The sequence below is a fragment of the Dermacentor variabilis genome, chromosome 6 (assembly GCF_050947875.1).
Source record: "Dermacentor variabilis isolate Ectoservices chromosome 6, ASM5094787v1, whole genome shotgun sequence".
In the NCBI taxonomy this organism is placed as follows: Eukaryota; Metazoa; Arthropoda; class Arachnida; order Ixodida; family Ixodidae; genus Dermacentor; species Dermacentor variabilis.
Window position 1 is genome coordinate 93,954,915 of NC_134573.1, and position 21,029 is coordinate 93,975,943.

Consider the following 21,029-nt stretch of genomic DNA (forward strand, 5'->3'; position numbering starts at 1 on the left):
GAGCATGGCACGTGCAGTGGCTGCTTGCATGAGTCGTGTAGTGCCGCGTTTCTGCTATGCTCCGCGCAGCATGGATATGTATATTTACATCTACAATGTGTTTCAAACGCATCGCAGCATTTTACTGTAATACACACAGAAAACTGCAGTCATCGAGAGAGTGAAAATTACTCCTGTAAGGAATATCAATATGAATTCACGCAAAAGTCAATACCATATATTTTAAGATTACCAATGAAGAACAAGAAAGCTAGTGTCACAAAAGTGCAATACTTTTTTTCAATTCATGCTTTGAAGTTTGGACAGTGTGTCGGTTAACAAACAACTAAATGAAACCAATTAGACCTTAACATATACAATCATTTGTATTGGTTATTGAGTTTTATGTTATGGTAATAAAAATTTTATATTGTTTCGTGAAGTTTATTCTTTCTTTTGAACATGAAAGAAAATATAGTATGAGCTAAAGACACGAAGCCAGATGAGGGCTCTTACTCCGCCCAACCTTGCAAGCACACAAAGTGCACATGTCCGATGCAATTTAATATATTGAAATTGTAAATATATTATTCGTGTATACAATGCGTTCAAAGAAGCAAAGAAAATAAACAGAAAATGGCACAGAGAGTCTGCAAACATGGACTAATGCAAACATGGACAGTGAATTCAGGCCCACATTGTAAATGGAATCGCACACATACAGTATTGAAAAGGTAAAGTGAAAAAACAGAAACGAAGTACTCAAAAATCAATGAAGAAATCTTCGGTCATGTACAGTAACTGTAAATGTAATAATTAGGTATACAAGATCAAAAAATACTCAAATAGCGGTTAAATAAATCTCACTTTGTTCCACAGTCTGAATTCAAATTAAGGACGAATGAACCACAACAAATATTTATAGAAAGGAATACTTGAGTTTGCCACTGAGCTATCAGTCTCTTTTATCAATTCAAAAGTAAAATAGCATGCTCTGCTTTTCTCGCATTTCCAGCGCCACGTCATCACAGCAACGATTATTGGCAGGCAATACGAGAGTACAAGACTGTCTAGGCTCCTGCAGCTCCTTACGGAGACTCTGGATTCTGTGGGGATGATTCGCTGCTACCGGGTAATGGAGAAATTTTGCGCCCGTTTCAGGCGACTCATCAATGACTACACAGAAGCCTTCAATGCCTTCATTTTGTCATACTCCTTCACCCGCCTCATCGTGACCTTTTTTGGCGTGCTTGTTATTTTCCTCGCTGTGATCGTCGTTGTGGCGCCGAATCAAGGGGACCCACAATCTGCAGCCACGGTTGGCCTGTCGCTTCTATCGGCTTTGACGGTAGGTTCTACAAGTGTGATTCCTCAAAAGCAAGGGCGATAGCCTCAACTGCCGTTTCAGTAATAACTTTTTCCCCAGTCTTTCTGAAGCTCGTTAGTGCTTTGAGAATTCGAAAAATACGATAACTTAGAAACCCCATTCTGTTTGAAAAATATTTATTTTAGGCATAACATTGCCGTAAAGTTTGACAGGTATTCCAACATCCCAGGCTATTGCGATCATGTTTACAATTCATGAAAGGCCGCTCAGTCATTATTCAGATCTCGGCATCGTCATTGCTGCGAAATAACAATCGGTACTGGGCTGCGGCTGCTCCGTTTGTGGCTGTTAAAAAAGCACATTTTCTCTTTTTTCGTATCATGAGACTAAATTCGGCCACATAAACGACGTGATCTGGATGCAGTACAAATGTGTTTTAATGGGTTACAAGCAGGCCTGCTTTTACTCTTCTAGTATAGTTACCGAAAATGTGTATACAGCTGTCTCGTGACGATAAACAGTTTCCTGAATTTTTTGGCGCAGGCGCTTGTAATTTGATCCTCTGGCGTGTATTCAGAACGTGTGCTCAAGCAAGAAGAAGCACCTTCTTTTCGCCGTGTCAAGACTTTTAATGTTCCCACCTGTATCTGACACATGGTGCAAGATATAATGACGAGAAATAGCGCATGGAAGACAAGGAACGATAAACAAATACGATACAGGTGCTGCTACTGCAACTGCAATTTATTGACAGAAACACAAATTTACACGTTGGCACAACACGTGTAAAATCTTAAAGATTAGTGGCTAAATAATCCATTTATTGCTTATCCAGCATCACAGATGACTTCGAAGCGCACATCTCACCGGATTTGTCAATAAAGAATGCTTGAGCAATCTCCCACGCAATCCTATCTTTGTGCCGTGAGAATACCTTAGTTCTGAATTTAAACTTACAGCGCAAACACCTAAGACGAACCACAAAAGGAAGATACGACACACACTGGCGCCAGTGTGTGTCATAGCTTCCATTTGTAGTTGGTCTTAAGTCTGCGTCGGGACAATACCTTAGTTTATTGTATCAACGGTTTACACTTGCATTGTCTGCAATGTAGGCACAAATTATATGGCGGCTGCGTTTTTAGTGGAGCTCTGTGGTCCATTAATAGGTTATTCAAACACCATCTGATTTGAACGATATTCTACCTCCAGCAGAAGAAGAGCCTGTGATGCACTACATCCCATCAGGGTGATGTAGTGCATGCATCAGGGTTTGTAACAGCACAATCACTCCAGTTTTGGCTATCGCCTTCAGACTTCCTTTCTAGTGCTGTGGAGACGCGGCACAACTTATTTCTTGTCGAAAGGACAACGTTTATGCTATATCGGCTTCCCAACTTCTTCATGCAGTGAGAAAAGACGCGCAGATGCGGAATACTAGCGACTGGCTTTTCTTTAGCGTTAACCTGTCTTGTCATGGCACCCTTTGCTCTCAATTTTCACTTTTTAATAATCGTTCACTGAGGGAAGCCAAAGAACTCATTGGATAATTTGACTGCTTAGGTTTTTTAGTTCACCAGAAAAGGCTTCAGTCATTCGATGTGGGCATCACTCGCGCAAAGCAGATTCCAAACAAGATGTGCAGATACCGTTCTTCACTAACTTCGAGTGACCAGAGCGCAAATCCACAGTAGGCTTCACAGACCTCGGCGAATACAACCAACAAGTGCGATCACAACAAATCCGGATATGTAGATCCAAAAACTCGATGCAACCCTACTTAGGTACTTTAAACTTGAAGTTCACACCACGAACATTCTCCTTAAATAGGCTCACCACATTCACTGTAGCACGTACTCAACCATTCGCCCCAGCAAAAACAAAATAATTGGCAGCATAGTGCATCTTTGTTAGCACAACACCTTCCAATACAACCACAACTGCCTTCTCGTCTCTTTTTCACGCGCTGTTGTTCGTCAGTATGGAATACCAACTCTGCCCAGCAGTCAGTACTCCTAATGTATATATTATTATCATACACCACAACTGGGCCCGAGTACATACGTTGGCACAATGCATTAGAAGCGGCTCGTTAACGAAGTATGAGAAATAACACGGTTCGCTATGTGTAGTTTCATTGCAGGCGTCCAATTGAAACACCGCGCAGGCACCCATTTGGGCGTTTCTGTAAGTGCCCTGATAGTTATGGAAGTTGTTCATTGCCATAATAATGGCCCTGGGCAAACCAAAAGTAAACAATAATTTGCAGACACTGTCTCTACAAAATACAACGCATTGTCACTTTGTGAGTATGTCCACCAAATTGGCTTCTTGTGCAAAAGCAGCAATAGTTGAGAGAGTAAAATGTGAAGAATGTTAGTGTTGTATAGTGTCTGTACAACCAAAGTCAACGACGACTCAATACGGCAATCATACTGCCTTAGGCAAGTGACTGCGCGTTTCTACTTACATCAGTATGTGATGTTTGTTTCCCTGCAATCAGTACCAGCTGTTTCTTTCTTTATTTTGTTTTGAATGGCCTTTCTTTAACATAGCCTGTGGAAGATAACGCAGTCTGGCTTTTACTGGTAGAATACTAGAAGAGGTAGACAATACTTTTACAAAGAATTGAAATTTCTATTTTGCTAAATAAAAAGATTCCCTGATAATCTTTCTTCTGTTATTCACTTGTGGAAATTACAAAATTCAAACCGGGAACTGTTGAAGTCGTACATGCATAGTATCATTTTCGATATTTTCGTTCCCTCAATACTGCTGAAACATCTATTGACTCTCCTGTACTATTCCACACCGTTATGGGGATTTCTTAAGACGGCTAACCGGAACGCCTTTAATTTTATGCCACATCTTAGAGAGAGAGAGAGAGAGAGAGAGAGGAAAAGGGAAAGGCATGGTGGTTAACGAGATGGGAAAATACGGTTTGCTATATTACACTGGCGAGAGAGGGGAGGGGGGAAGTGATAACAAAGTAGAGATAAAGAAAGTACATCTTAAAACATCTTAAAGATCAATATGGCCTAAGTGGCACTGGCCTTCCGATTTCTGGTGAGCAAATTTTAGCTCAATGCTGCGCATTGTAATTATTTCCGAACGTACCATAGTTACTCATTGAAAGGCAACTCGCGGATATTTTAATTAGCTATGTGTACAGTGTGATTTATCATTCAAATAGTATCCGCATCTTCAGACAATCCCCTTGAACTGGCTAAATTGCTCTTTCGCCTGCGATTATTTTTAAAAAAAAGCGTGCTGAATCTATCAAAATACACAACATATGGTATATTTTGAAAGCTTCCCTATTCTATAACATTGGCACATCTTCATACCGGAAAACTAGACAGAAAATTCGGGCAACGAAGAGCTGACTCAACGAAGCACAGTTTTGCCCTCCATTGCCCCGTTTTATTCTTTTTCTCGTCTAGCTGTGTCTGCATGATTTCTAATGCCCCGTCACGCCAACGGCAGCTCCAGTCTTTCCCCAGGAGCAAAGTTTCAAAATGTGATACGCTTCTGATATAATGCAAAGGTGCCGCAGGTTAGAAAGGCTGTGCAAATTAAGAGCCCGCGTATTCAATCAATCACGCACCTTTCTTCGGTACTGCATAATTAAAGTGATTCAACGTGGTCTCGTAGGATGCTGTTTCAAGCGTCTTTTTTCATTTCACTTTCTTTTATTGCTTCCCTTCTCCGTTTTAATGCATAGTATCACGTATCTGGTTACTTTGCACATTACGGAATCGGTTTCCTTGTTGCGGCGACACGATGGCTAAACGGCTGCGTGCGACATCAGAAGGCAACGACGGTTCGCAAATGTAGTTTCTTCACCATCACTTTCATAAGTGCAACACGTTACGTGAATACTCTATTAAAGACATGTTTACTGATGCTTATCTATTTTTCTTGCATCCCCGAAAACAGAAGGCTTTCATAACATCTCGTCAAATGCTATTTCTAGAATGCACAAAAGCTTAGGAATTCACAGCACCGCATTCTTTTTTTCTAATATCGGTTATTTAATTGATCCTGTTTACATGGCGCGTGAGTTCTTTACCAGTGAACATGACCAGTGCTTCGTTAGTAGCCTAATTTTAAGGCAGCAAATTTATATCAATCTGCTACAATATAAATTTCTAAGTGAACTCAAATAATTATGAATATACAAGCGGCCCCTTTGTAAATTATCTTGACTAATACAACGTTTATTAAGGCGAAATCCTTTCTAGGCTCATGGTGAAGTTTGCGTCAGCAGACCTGAGCGTCGGAGTGGCCGCCGAAGCGTCATCAAGCCATACGAAGACAGATTAAAGACAGAAAAAACAATGAAAATAGATTGATTGTGACACTTAGTGAACGATAACATTATAATAGAGATTAGTAGAAGGTAATAATGACCAGTAATCAACAATAATGGAAACTAATGACTTGTAATGACTACTAATGACTATTAAAATGACAAATATGTCTAAGGACGGCTTGTAATGACCACAATTGATTACAAATGATAAATAAATGCTTAGTAGTGAGTGTTGAGGACTAATAATGACTGAAATGACTTGTAATGACTGGTAATGACTACGAAATGATCAGCATGTCTAAGACGAATTCTAACGACCACAATTGCTTACAAATGACTACAATGCTTAGTAGTGACCAGTCATGACTAATAATGACTGGAATAACTTGTAATTAGTACTGCTGACCAAGATATGACCATTATGTCTAACGACGGCTTGTAATGACCCCAATTGATTACAAGTCACTAAAAATGCTTAGTAGTGAGTAGCGATGACTAATAATGACTGAAATGACTTGCAATGACTAGTCATGACTACGAAATGACCAATATGTCTAACTGCAACTTGTAACGACTACGATTCATTACAAATTACTACATATGCTTAGTAATTACCAGTAATTACTAATAATGACTGAAATGGCTTTCGCCGTTCGCCTGTTAGGATAGATCCTAACAGACCCTCTAATTTTTTAGAATATTTTTTTCAGTCGTGGTTGCTTAGGGGCTACGGCACTGTGCTACTAACAATAAGCACGAGGTCGCCGGATCGAATTCTGGTGACAGCGGTCGTATTTTGATGGGGACGAAATGCAGAAACGCCCGTTTACTGGGCTTTTAGTGCACGTTAAGGAAAACCACGTGGCCAAAGCTAAACCGGAGCTCCCCATTACGACGTGCCTCATAATCATATCGGGGTTTTGGCGTGACACCTCACAGTTTTAATAGCCTTAAGTGGGTATCTTATGCTCCATTTAGTTCAACGCTCCAATTAAATAGACTTTTTTCAGTATCCTAAGCTATAATAGGTCCTAAAAATGCGCAGCAGCTCTTGAATACTTTATTCATTTCTGCTGCATTACTAAAAACGTTCATGGGTGAACAAGAATCTTTCACCAGTGCATATATTTTTGTAAGGCACTTCACTAATAAACTAACTGAAATGCACGCAGGTTTGTCAAATTTAAAACCTTCTTTTTGCATAAAGGTACCATTTGCCATGACGGGTGTCTTCATGGTCCTATTTTGGGCTGTTCTGGGTTTTGTGGCGCTGGAGCGTGCACTGGAATACACGGAATTGCCTATTGAAGAGGTAAGACAACCCTGCATGCATTCTCTGGGACTGTCCAAATCCCTTTTCAAAACTCCTAACATATCTTGCTTTATAAATAGGGAAAATATTGCAAATCCTAATTGCGTCTATTTTGTTGATTAAATATCAGTATATAAACACTAAATGAAACAAAAATGGTTTCCAATCCACGCGAAAGCCTTTCTAGGCTCATGGTGAAGTTTGTGCCAGCAAACCTGAGCGTCGGAGTGTCCGCCGAAGCGTCATCACGCCATGCGAAGACAGGCTAAAGACAGTAAAAAGAGTGAAAATAGATTGATTGTCACAATTAGTGAACGATAACATTATAATAGAGATTAGTAGAAGTTAATAATGACTACTAACCAACAATAATGGTAACTGATGACTTGTAATGACTACTAATGACTATGATATGACCAATATGTCTAAGGACGGCTTGTAATGACCACAATTGATTACAAATGATAAATTAATGCTTAGTAGCAGTGGTTGATAATCGAAGCTGTAAAACGACAACAAGAACGATAACTCATTGCGGCGTAGGTTGAAATTATTCAAGTGGCGACATTCACCAGCACTTTGCCTAATTGTTAGCCTAAAACGTATCGACAGCCTGCGACGTGGCTTGAGCCGCTACTTCGTGCGCGTATACCAAGAGTGGACCAGACAGAGAAGAGAAATCTGCCGCGAATCGTATGCGCAGTGCTCTTCGGGAGTCCTCACTACACGTGGCTTTCCTACAGCATTGTCGCAACAGAAATCAGCTGCAAGGCAGGTTCTTCTTTAACGTATGAAAGTGCAGTTATGTCACTTTCTGCTTCGTATGCTACAGTCAAGCTGACGTCGCTGCGGCAGCTTGCACAACAGCAATGTTTACCGGGAGGCTTATGCGGGCAGCGCTACGTGCTTCGCATTGCACGTAGGTGCAGGAGAGCTTTATCATCAGTTATGTGCATGGTTCGCCGCTTATTTTGAGTTCATTCTTTGTTGAAACGTATGCTGTTTTTTATACTGTATGCGCGACTCCAAAGGATGTATTCTCTGCTCCCTCCAGTTTGCTGAGTGGTTGTAACCTCTGCCTTACGGTGGTGTGAGCCATTGCATTTTGGGCGTATGAACAATTTATGAAGACAGTTTTCTGTCGACGTTACGCCACAAACGAATCCCGGGATCCTAGCCACTGATAGCTTCGCTGTACAAAAGGTTCCACCATTCTTTATCGTTCATTGAAGACAGGCGAAGATGAACAGTAAAAATAAAGCTATCAAATGTGAACGTACTGTAACGTTTAGTATGAGCTATAATGCGGAAGCAGTGGCTTGAGCAGCGCTGTAGCAAAAAAAAAGTCATAGTATCGCCCGAAAGGCGAAGTATTCATTGCGATAGCAAACTATTAGACACCCATACGAAGTAAGGATGATATTTTTGTAGCATGTATCAACTTGCAAACATTCGCTTGCTAAGTAAATTATGAAGCATGGTGCCAGAGCGCACAGCGAACTCTCGATTATTGCGGACACTCACTGTCAAAACGCTGGCGTGAGGAACGTGGCAGTAGCAGCGAGCGAAGTGACCTGCGTGCTCTCTGGCGCTTCAACCCAAGCTGAGCGCGGGAACACACAGCACGCATAAAGCTTCGAGCCGCCGACGCCCTGAAGATACGGCCGCGCGACTGCGCGCAGCCACAACATGCGCAGTTGCAGCCAAAGTAGAACGCTGCCCTCCCTTCCTCCCCTCCCCCCGGTTCCTCGCAACGTTGGGTAAATCCCTCGTCACAGAAGATGGCGCGCTTGCTCCACGCTTTCCTCCCTTACGCGCGGGCGAGAGGGAGCCGCGATCTTCGGCTCCCCTCACACGCTCTCAGTCAAGCATACAGGTAGGGCGAGCGGAGGCGATGTTATCGCCCTTGGAGTTTATACGGAACATCACGGCAATCGCTACACCGACAGCGACGGCATAAATGCACCTGTAGTGTCCGTATACTTGCTATCGCAACAAAAAAAAAGTGGAGAGTGTTTCGCCCTTCCAGGAATGCTAGAAAAGCGAAACTTCTGTCGTCTGCAATTTTTGGCTGAAATAAAGCGTCGAACCACTGTGCAGCTGCCGGACCAACACAGAATAAAGAAAAAAATGAAAAGCTGGAAGGTGATTCCACCTCCAGTGGAAGTCGATGCTTCAGTCTTCCTGAGTGTGTTGGGGTTGAGGTAAGGGCGAAGTAACTGCGCGCAGCACGATATCGCGCCACCCTTCGCGCGAAGGAAGAGGAGCGTCGGGAGCCCGAATGTATTACTGCACTAACTTCGGGATCTGCACGGATCTTTAGTCTAAACTATCTTAGGGATTGGCTCACACTGTTAGACTGAACTATTTTCGAGATCAGGCCACATTTAGTTTCATGATTACATGTCAAATATATTAATAATTTGCGCGTTTTGACATGTAAAAACTGAGGTGCGATTATGAGGCACACAGTTGTGTGGGAAAATCGTCCATGGCGTAATGGTTACACTACAGGGTTTCTACACTACAGGTTACACTACACTACAGGGTTACACTACAGGTTTCCAATTAGGTCATCGGACAATTTCATATATTTATATATTATACGAAGGACGTACCGTTGGCTGCAGTAGCAAGGTGCATGGTTGTGTTTGGACTCCTCAACCTATGTTCAAAATATTCGCCGTTGCGACATTATGGCGCGACGCCGCACTTAAGGCTTTTACTGCTGGACGCCCTGTCAGCTACGAAGCGTCTGACAACGTTGGCATGATGAAGACCACCAGCAGTGATGTTGCGTGCGTCGCACATGGACGCTGCAAGGAAGTGAGACCGGTGGGAAACCGTTGGCGTTCAGTAAAGGAGCAAATCGCCCACACGAGCTGTGTACATGCGGTAAACTCGTAAGCATGTTCCACTCTGCTTCTTGAGGCATGTCTTTGTGTTGTAATTGTTACAGTCATCTGCTTCTATGTTGGCTGTACCATGATAGAATCTAACCGGCGGACATGTTTATTACAGCGAAGCTGTATATGCCTAGCCGATTTGTCCGTGCGTCTGTCTGTCGCCTGCACGCCGAAAAATCATCCGGTGCGACTCCATGCGCATGCGCGAACAAAAAAGAGCGAAGAGGCGCGCGAATAGCTACGCCAGTAGTGACGTCATTGCTCTCCGTCGCAGCTGACCGCGCGCAGCAGTTTCTCTCCCGCTTCAAAGGGGAAGGCCATGCGTCATACATACTCCTGAGGAACAGGCAGCTTTCGATTAGCAACGCCACGAGCAGAACCAGCAAGAACACACGAGAACAGGCTCGTGTAGCCGAGCGCAAGCAGCAACTGCGTACCGAAGATCCGGCAGCCTACGAAGCCGTTGTTTAATGAACTGTCCGGATTAGCCCAGTGATAAATACCGGGCCCACGCGTTTCAGCTTCGGTTAGCAATCTGTAAGGAGTGCTTTGGCGGTGATTTTTTATTTGCACACATATATACGCATGTATATCCGGAACTTCACGGCGACAAGTGATCCTACGGCCTTTTCTTGGTTGCGCTATCTTCTGGATCGGCCCACGACAGAGGCTTAAAACACACCTTATGCGGAATAGCACGGGTAACTCGCTAAGAAACCCTTTGTCTTCGAAAAAAAATTCGGGTAGTTACGAAGCGCCGGCAGCCGTGCGTCATTACGTTGCAAGCTGCGCTAAGGGCTATTGACATCCGCAGCTTCCTAAGTGGGCCCGTGCATTACCGCTCCGCGAAGAAAGCAGACGGTAAAAAAGAATGGGAGTATGCCAGTTGCTGGAATGGCGAAACGCTGAAACGGCCTTCACTCCTTTATTTTGCTCGAGAGCGTCGTTCCGGTCACGGTTCTCGTGTCGCAGCTCATAAGGAACATGCACGTCTGGCCCGAAAGCGCCTGTGGCAAGCCGCAGGGCACAGAACGCACCAACACTGGCATGCCGCCACTTGCGGCTGTCTTCAGCACCGTGACAAGCAAGCAATTCGATCTCAGCAGCAATCACTGTGCCTGAGAGGGGTGCAAAGCGTGGTGGGGGTGGTAGAGGGGTGTGTAGGGAGTAGTTCCCCGAGGTGTTTGGTCAAGCCAATGAATCGGCTAGTCATCACTGGTCTCCACCATTAGCGGCGAGCGGGATGGCGCAAGAAGTAGCTCGCTGGCCCATTCGTGCTGCGGCAGGAAAATGTTGCCACTCACGTTTTTTCTTGGCACGCGTTTTTTTTCCTTGGAAGAGTGTGGACGCACCTGCACAGAACATGACAGTACTCACTTTCGTATGGCTCTGCTCATATCCATAAAAATAATCCAATGATGTAGCCGCGCGGCTATCGCTTCCAGAGCCGGTAAAGATGGAGACGGTTCACTGTCATGTAGCGCAAAAATCTAACAGGCTAGCGCGCTCGATCTGAGCGGCCGTTCCCGAGACCCCACGGCTGGCCATCCTAAATAATGCATGCCTACGGCGCTACCTCTTCGCACCGCTTCCCGCAATCTCATAGCTCAATTACCGGATCAAAACTAAGCCAGGTCGGCCGCCTGTCGATGGGGTCGAAATTCAATAGCGCCCGTGCACCGTGGATTCGGTTCACGTTGAAGAGCCCCCAGCAGTCAAAACTAATCCGGAGACCCGCCGACTACGGCATACCTTGTAATGCGCATTGGTTTCGGCAAAAGCAATCGTATGTTGGTTTTGGCGCGTAAAACTCCATAATTTATTTTTTAGGCATGGATAGTACATTTCCGTTCCGGGTCTCGTGTTGCCGCTGAGACAATTATTAAAAGCCTAATCTTCTCACCACCTGGCACCCCCGACTTTACCTCGTCAACAGCGATCTTTGAAAATTTACAGCGAGCCTTCGTCCATGACGTGGTGGAGGGCGCCTTCTAAAGCACAAATATTGCTAATGACAAGCCGCTGAATTCTGTTCGTCCATGCCACAGTTTGGTTTGCTTGCAGTGAACAAGTTACCCCTTCCAGACTCCACTTCATCAAGTTGTAGAACACTTGCTTTCACCGCACTGCTTGCATCTTCAAAATCTAACAAGGTACAGCTACATAAAAATTAAGAATTTCAGTTGTTTAGTGAGTTGTGTGAAGTTTACAGAGTGCGGAGTCTATGCAAAGCTCACTACAGGAACATCACAGATGAGAACACAAAATATTTCGTGTTTTGAAAATCTTGACAGGCACTTATCCAGCCACTTGAAAATTGTGCCTGGTGCATAATATTATGAAAAGCAATGAAAGAAGCGAGCCTACTACATTAGATATATCGACACCGAGAAAAAACACCCAACCCTCCACCTTCGCACTCGTTTTGTTAAAACATTCAACACGTAATATTTCTTTTTATTGTGGGGTTTAACGTGCCAAAACCACTTTTTGATTATGAGGCACGCCGTAGTGAAGAACTCCGAAAATTTCGACCAACTGGGGTTCTTTAACCTGCACCTAAATCTAAGTACACGGGTGTATTCGCATTTCGCCCCCATCGGAATGTGGCCGCCACAGCCGGGATTCGATCCCGTGATCTCGTGCTCAGCAGCCCAACGCCAGGTCCGTTATTCAACATTCCAGCGTAATTCCAATCATTAGTGTTTCAAGATCAGTGCGACACATATTAAAGTTCACTACTTTCATATGTGCGTTTGCTGTTGATGCAGTATATTGTAGTACACAATTGTGTACGCAACGTCTGAGAGGGTAAAAATCTCTCAGACTCACTGCTGCATGGTGGGTGGTGGCCCTTCCCACCATCCACTGCTCAGTTTGGGATTTTATTATCTGGCATATAAAAACGAAGCTTTTCCTTGCAAACGCTCCCGGACCTTGATAAACGGGCCCGCAGAGTGCTGCTGCTGTTAATGTTCAAGCTGAGTAGCTCACACACACAAAAGCACTGATATAATTCGTCGGCTTACATTTATATATATATATATATATATATATATATATATATATATATATATATATATATATATATATATATATATATATATATAGCCATAGGTGCTAACCTACACATGTGCTGGTGCGTGGCTCGGTTGCCCACAAAATTGCGCAACTAAACGACTAAAAGTAAGCAAATATCCTCAATGCAATAAATATACGACTTCCGATGCGTAAGTCTAGTTTGAAGGGGAATCTTTCTGCGCTTTCATTCCCTGAGGTTTGCGCATCTGCTTTTCGGTATGTTTCTTGCCGAGTAAAATGGGCTAATCTCGGAGAAAGAGGACTAGTGAACTGTGCCGATCCTGGAGATGGCGAAAGCTGGGCTGGTTGCAGAGTCAGTGAAATGCGCGGTTTGTGGGTAACGTTGGTGGCCTGCTGGGGGTTGTCTACGTCCAGCTGAGCAAACACTTAATTGCTTTACTGCAAAACGTGGTGCAGAAGATGAGCGGTCTCACGGTGTTTAATCACCAGCTCCACGAATGTATCGCTTCTCGTAGTTTCGAAATGCGCATTGATTCTGGATAATCATTTATTTTCTCGCTGGCACTTCTTTTCCTGTCATATGTGGACAGATTGTCCGAGACGTTTATATATTGCGAAGAACGCTGTTTCTCAAACTCGTTTCCCTAGACGTTTACATTGAATAAAAAAACTATGCGGTAATTTTTATGCAACTGTGCAAGCAAAAAGATGCGACTTAAAAGGGCTAGTAGCTGGCGCTGTAAAAAAAAGACAATTTAACAAAGAAACCAAGTCAGTAAAAAAAAGTTTCTTTTATAATTATGCGGTTGTTGATAAGAAACATTTCCCTGATGAAACGCACTTGTTGTTACCTAAGTTAGAGCTCTTAACTTTCTCGGTGATAAAGAAAAGGGTAACTTCTTATGAAGAAAATTACTTCCTTAAATGGCTAAAGCTGACTGCCCTACTACGCTGTGTATTAAGATAAGCGATTGACGTACAATTTGTACCACAATATTTTTTGGCGTGGGTGGTATAACGCTTTGTACAAATCTTCAAATATATCTTTGTTTTTTACGCAGGATACTTTGTGCAACATAGTGCCCCCTTTTGGTAAACTAGACATGCCGAACGCACGGCTATTCCTGAAGCCTTACGACGGTTTGTGGCCCAGTGAGGGTGTCGTGAAATTCCAGAACTTCAGTGCATCCTACCGGCCTGGCGTCATAGAAGATACTCTAAAAGACATCTGCTTCGAGGCAAACGCCGGAGAGAAGGTGCGGGCTTTTGGTTTTACTGTGTGCAAAATAAAGTTAAAACAGAGGTACGTGCACGTGTGTTTCCAAGTGCCATCCAGTGTAACTACACGTGAATTCCTAAATGTGGTCATTATACAGGAGTTACTCGCCGTAGCCTGCATTGTGAAAGACTTTAGATGAGCGATTTCGTAGATTTCTTAGGTAAATGTAACGCCGTGTAACAAGCAGGTTGGAAATTCAACAACGTTACAATATGGCTGCATCTACGAGAGAGAGGTAAAGCAAAGATAGGAAAGGGAAGGAAGTCAACCCGACAAGCGTCTGGTTTGCTATTCTACACTGGGGGTAACAGAAAGGGGAATAGAAAGAGTAAAATAGGGAGAGCGTGAGCACTGAGGGCACGCGAGTATATGCATAGGGACACTATAAGCGATCTTAAGGAAGCAATATTGTATTATTGTGACTGAGTCAATCAGTGCGTTTGCCAAAATAAACAGTTTAAAGAACGGAACCTTATATTATCATTTCAGACATGACGCTCTCGCGAGCATAATCTTACGTGCACAATTTCCTATACCAGATCACAAAATTTCAATGGCTACAAAGATTTCCTCTGCTCTCTCGCTCAGAAATGCGGCGCCCGATAAGACTGACTGACCGTAATGGTTTTTGCGTAAATTGACCTAAGATTACCAAGATAACAGGCTATGTGGGGCTGAATTCATACTCAATAGGAAGGTTGCGATCAAACTGTCGACGCAGATGAAATTGTGGAATTTCTTATTTGCCATCAAAAAATCAAGAAGGGGGCTGACTGATGAAGTACCACATTGAGGCATAAAGGTTGTAAACATGGATGAGGTGCTTGAGGCACATTATCCCTATTTAGAACCTTTATTAGGGATTACTACGCCCTAGAAATGTACTGCAACTGACCATCCCCATTGGCACAGGCGATGCAACTGGCACTTACTATAAAACACGTCTGCACGATTATCCACTATGACACTGCACCGGTTGTCCATCGGCAGCATCGTTTGGCCACGCATCTCGATGCTGAATCAATAGTCATTGCTGCTGAGGAGTAACAGTGTTACTGAGCTTTACCAAAAAAACATTCTACAGAGTGTTCCAGATCTCTTGTCCGAACCGTGATGTAAGTTGCGAACAATCCATATTCAGTAGACTCTTTGAAATGTTTCGCGGGTGTAACAGCAACAAATTATTTTGGCCCTTGTACTGTCTTACCATAAAATACAGATGTCATAAAAGGGCCGTAGCTTTACAAGTTACTATTCAAAATACTGCGATAAGCCGACAAGCTGCCACTGTAAGATCATTTGTGTGGTGCACAATTTAGTGCACGAACATAAATGCTACGTGTTGATTGTTACAGCGTGAGCTGTTATGGGGTTATTCCAATAGCCTGTTTCGGTTGGCGATGGTGTCCGCATCCGCCGCCACCACTGGTGCCCGGTATCCATAACAGCTACCACCGGAAATGAGAAAAAATGCCCAATTCCCGCCGGTTTAGAACCCTGGTCCACTGCGTAGTAGTCAGGTACTCTACTACTGAGCCATGCCAGTGCTTCCTGGTATGCAGGGGAAGAAAGCCTTACAAACGTGTTCTAGCTCGCGAGCAGACACGCGTTGTGACATGCGAGCCGCGTAGCGTCATTACGTGCACATTTTGCATTGCAGGGGCATATTATTACACCAGGTATAACGCCATGTAGCAGATGCACAGGTAGCTGTACAAAACAGTTAAAGTAGGTCTGGGGAAGAAAAAGAAGTTTAAGGAGATATGCAGAAGAATGATACAAAAATATATACTGTGTACCTGGTTAAATCAAGCTGGCGAATTGACTATGTTACCACCGCGTTTGGCAGGGGATGCCAATAAACCATCATCATCATCATCTTCTTCATCATCATCAATAGCATCACATCGTGCCACTTGCGATGTGAGATGCGCGCCGCGTAGCGTCTGTACGTGCGCGCTTTGCAATGAAGTTGCGTATTATTACACCAGGTGGCACGCCATGTAACCGTTGCAAAAATAGCGGTACAACGTTGATAGAGAAATCTTGAGTAAGAAAAAGAAAATTATGCAGATGTATAAATATTGATGTAATGGAAAACATGCATGTCATACTGGATTAATTCAAGCAAGCTAGGTGACTGCCACCCTCCCGTTTCAAAGGAAATGCAATTAAATCATAATCATAATGAGTGGCATCGCATCGTGCCATTTGACACGCGATGTGACATGCGTACTGCGCAGCGTAGATACGTCCAAACTTTGCACTGCAGCTCCGTTATGTTCCATCAGGTGTCCCGACATGTAGCTGTTTCATATAGCACTTGTATGCTGCATGTAACTGGACCTAGCGAATTCAAGCAGACTACGTGACTATTTGTCACCGCCCCATGTCAAAAGGGATGCCAGTGAGCCAACGTAATCATCAGCAGTAGCAACGTACGGTACCCCGTGTTGAGGAATGTGACATGTGCACCATTAAGTCTTGAGACCTGTGTTTACTCTTTGCCACAAGTTATGGGGCCTCCTCGCAAGGTACGAACCGCGGCTGAAGACGCGAATAATAGAGCTACGCGCGCGGCTGCAACCAGGCAACATCGGGCTCAGCAGACCGCTGTGCAGAGAGCAGGACAAGGTGCAGGGCAAGCCACAGCTCGCCGTCGACGCCGGACGGACAGTTGAGATCGTTCTCGTGAGAACGACGCGAAGAGACTTCGCCGTGAAGACCCACTAGTGCGTCGTGCTGAAAATCCATCTCCTATGGAGCCTCTCCTCCATCTTGCCCTGTGACTCTGTCACACGCAGGCCTGTTACTTTTACAGTGGAGATAATGACAATGATCTAAAGAAAGGAAATACGATTTTAGAACCTCGCTGGGTTTCTCATTGCGTCCGCAGCTTCGCCGAGCTGGGGGAGAGAGAGCTCAGAGAGAGTTAAAACAGAGTATAAGATAGCATCGCCCTGCATAGTGACTCTGCGAGGGTGGGTGGAGCCTAGTAGGGGGAGAAGAGAGAGAGGTGGATTGTGAAGAGGTAGAGGCGCTATTTTCTGTAGCGCTTTGGCAGCACGACTCAGCTCCTGGGGGAGAAGGAGTGGCGCACACGCGAGCGAGGAACGCGGCCCGGATGCGTGCCCTTTCCTGTGGCGCGCGAGGCAGGGGAGTGAGGTGAGGGAGGATGGGCGTTCTTCTTCGGCGGCTGCTAGGATGCCTCATTGTCTTCCTTGCCCGCCGCTCCGTACAAAGTGGAGGGAACCGGGGCGTCCACTACTGCGTTAGCCACGCGAATCGCGGAAGCCGTATTAAGGCTGTTTCACATGCTGCGACTGCAACGACGAAAATCGGTGCTGTCGCACTCGTCGCAATGCGATTTTTAAAGGGCTCATTTCACATGATTGCGATTTCAACAATGCGACTGGTGCGACGCCCAGGGTTGCTTACTGCCAGGTTTCGTGGCACACGCTGCATAATTCTTTTATTGTAATGAATAAACATTTACACTATAATATTATTGACTTCTCTTGATTAGAAGCAAATAATATGTACGTTTACTAATTTAATAACGTTAGTTAAGATTTGTCTTAGAGTGAGCGACGGCGGTTTCTCTAGTTCAGTGCGACATCGCGCACGTAAACAGCTGTTCGCAGGTGGTACAGCGGTTCTTTATTCTACGGTTCAGTGCTGTTTGTTGTCTTATCTACCTTCTATGACCGTTTCGTCCTGCCTGCGCTACAACAATCTACAAGGTGACCTATCGACAAGTTCATATAGCTACCCTCACCGCATATGCAGCATTCGAAATTCGGCTGCCACGAAGTCGTGCCAGCCCAACAAGATCCTCGCGCTACCTGTGCTCGGCGTCAGCTTCTGGGGAAAAGATGCGTGTATATTGCCTGTGATTGCGCATATGTGGTGCCGGCTCCTAGCCATATTCTAACGCCAAACGCAACAAGAAGCACCAACCCGAACGCCCGCGTGTGCCCCTGAACGAAGCCTCAAACGATCTGTGTGATTACGACGTGGAATAAGAATTGTGTGGTGAAATTCTACCTTAGCGCTAGCCTGGTTCATCCATCGCCGTGCTTGCGCTGCGAATATGTACATGGGATCCGTCTCTAAATATTTCTAAAGGCGCAAAAGCCCACGCATCAAATGTTTCGAGCAGTTACCGTCACTTTTGTAAAAACCTGTACGTTGTAACATAGCATTCAAAAAGACACGCTTCTCGTCCACTTTGTTGTCCCGTGTGTCGCGCTGGTAGTATACTCGGAACTTCTAACAAGAAGACCATATCAATACGCGCTATTCGTAAAGCAGGATCGTAGGCCCACGGCAGGCGCACTTGCCGTAGAATTTTTCAGCTTTCTGCTCAGCCTCGCACGCCTCTCACGGTTAGCCTGTTTTGTGGAGATAAATATTATTATTATATTATTAATGTTATTAGATATTATAGTTTTTTCACTATAATTTATAGCAATCATCCAGATTTCTTAAGCTAGTCAGGCATTTCACCTGTCTTAGATCAACATTGTTACGACATGCTTATGGGAATCATTTCAAACTAGATTGCTCAGCCAGAGAAAGTACAAGTGAAAGTCTCAATTTTTATTCCAATTTGGTATTCCTAAACAGATTATATTGGCAGAATTTTATGCCTGCTTGCATTTTCTGCAATTCAATGTTCAGAGGTGGAAAAACTGATTCCTTTTCTTGCTGTCGAAAGGCTGCTTCAATGTCGATAGCAAGCTATAATTATTCATTTCGAAAGTGTTAAGCAATGATTATATGTCTAAGCTTATCAATGCGTTTTTGTTCCACGAACACAGTTAAGTTTTTCTCTCCCTCTCATTGACAGCCATGGAATGAAACCGTTCAATTTCATAAGTATCAGGATGCAAACACTCTGGAGTTTGTCCTGAGCATTTGTCTGCATCCTATAGTGTGCATGTTTGTATCAAGTTCTGGTGTACAATCGCAGTGATCTACACATATTGTTATATTGCAACAAACGAATTTATTTAACTTTGTTTTCAAATCTACAATGTGGCCATGGAGTAACGACTACATTAATAAGCAAAAAGAACTGCAGATTCAGTGTACGTGTTGGAATCTATGTGAAGTGAAGTTTTTGTCAAGTGGTCAATTAAATGCTGTTAAAGTAACTGCGATATATACAATTTGTCTTATTTTCAACAATCCGACATTTCATCTTTTCCAAGGTTTGCTTATGCACAGCATAGGTCACAACCTTAATGGTATGTAATTTTTATGCATTGCACTGTTCACAAACCATACCGAAACGCAAACGGCAGTTTATGTAGATGCACGCTGCGAGACATCAAAACAGAGACGTATGTTGAGCAAGGAATGGTGCGAGATGTATGCAGATGAATGAATGACGTGCTTATGTACTTGTTTATTTACATACCTCGCAGGCTGCAAGGTTGAAGTATTATGCAAGGGGTAATAAAAAAAGTTGTTACAAAAGGAAAAAGGGCACAACATTAAGAAAGAACCAGCAAAAAAAGCAGTACCAATACATTGCACCAACTAGCCCAACGTGTTTTACTGGCACAACATTATACAATACTTAACAAACATAAGAGAAAAAATTACTGCCCATGCACCTTGTACAGATGGTAAACCAGTGAAGCTGAAATGTGCGGCCCCGGTGTTTATCACTGGGTGAATTTTAATGGTTTATTCAAGTCTTTCTATATTATTGGTTACGTCTGTGTTTCTTAATGAGATTATGCACATGTTTGGCTTGGGTTTATCACATTGTTTATTTGGAATGCGACACATCGCACTTTGCAAGATCACCATCATGCAAAGTGCAATGAGTGGTTCATTGTGTTAATCCAGCGGGTCTATCAAAGTCTTTCTGAATTATGATACGCATTTGTGTTTTGTAATGCGGTAATCATAATGGTTATGGCTCATTTATGCACTGTAGTTACCAAGTGACGCACCGGCGCTGCACATTTCATTTAATTAAATACAGGAACACACTTTTGAACCTATCGGAAAGTCGAAGAGAAACTGCTGCATGCGCGCTCTGCTGCTAGAGAGAAACGACGTCACTGTCGGTCTAGCCAATGGCCGACCACACCTTTGCTGCGAGATAATAATGACATCATGATCTTGTCTTAACCCCGTCCCCCTCTGTGTCCCTTCCTTGCAATAATACGTAAATAAATGTATGTATGGATAAGCATTTCTATGTCTACCCAACAAGCAATTTCTCTGTCCATTATGCAAGACGAATGCAATGGCTCACACCCCTGCACTAGGATTTTTGGTATCGGACCATGAGTGCTTTGCCTAGGCATATACAGCTTCACTGTAAAAAGAATGAACACCTTTCTGCTAGAGACCAAGGCGTGCTAACAAGTGAAAGTTTATTGAACATGCCGAGTAAATGCTGGTTGACAAGCAATAAATCGAAGTTACACAAAAAGCAGAAGCAAAAACTGATGTGTGTTCCTACAGATCCCAACAGAAAACGCATCGATCTCTGAAAGTGTAACAGAGGCCATGCTGACAAGATTCTCCCAGTGTATTTGCATCTACAGCTTCCATAATTTCTCTAGGCAGCCGATCTCCACAGAATGCTAGCTTCTTCCTCTACAATGCACTCTCCACATTTGAGCGTGCATTCTAGAGGAAGAAGCTAGCATTCTGTGCAGATCGGCTGCCTGGAGAAGTTTTGGAAGCTGTAGATCTAAAAATGCTGGGAGAATCTTTCCAGCACGGCCTCCGTTAGAAATGGATGCATTTGCTGTCAGGAAACGCACATGAATTTTTGCTTCTCCTTTTTGTGTATGTTCGGTCTATTGCTTGTCAGCAAGCGTTTACTCGGTGTGTACATT

General features: G+C 43.8%; 1 protein-coding gene across 1 annotated transcript in view; it reads left to right on the top strand.

The window, feature by feature from the left end:
- Positions 1–21,029, top strand: part of LOC142586219 (multidrug resistance protein mrp-7-like) — a 105,619-nt gene that overhangs the window by 65,416 nt on the left and 19,174 nt on the right. Inside the window, exons 18-20 of the mRNA XM_075697469.1 lie at positions 995–1,327; positions 6,829–6,933; positions 13,943–14,137. Coding sequence (XP_075553584.1) covers positions 995–1,327; positions 6,829–6,933; positions 13,943–14,137 — 633 coding nt within the window. The remainder of the gene's footprint in view (positions 1–994; positions 1,328–6,828; positions 6,934–13,942; positions 14,138–21,029) is intronic.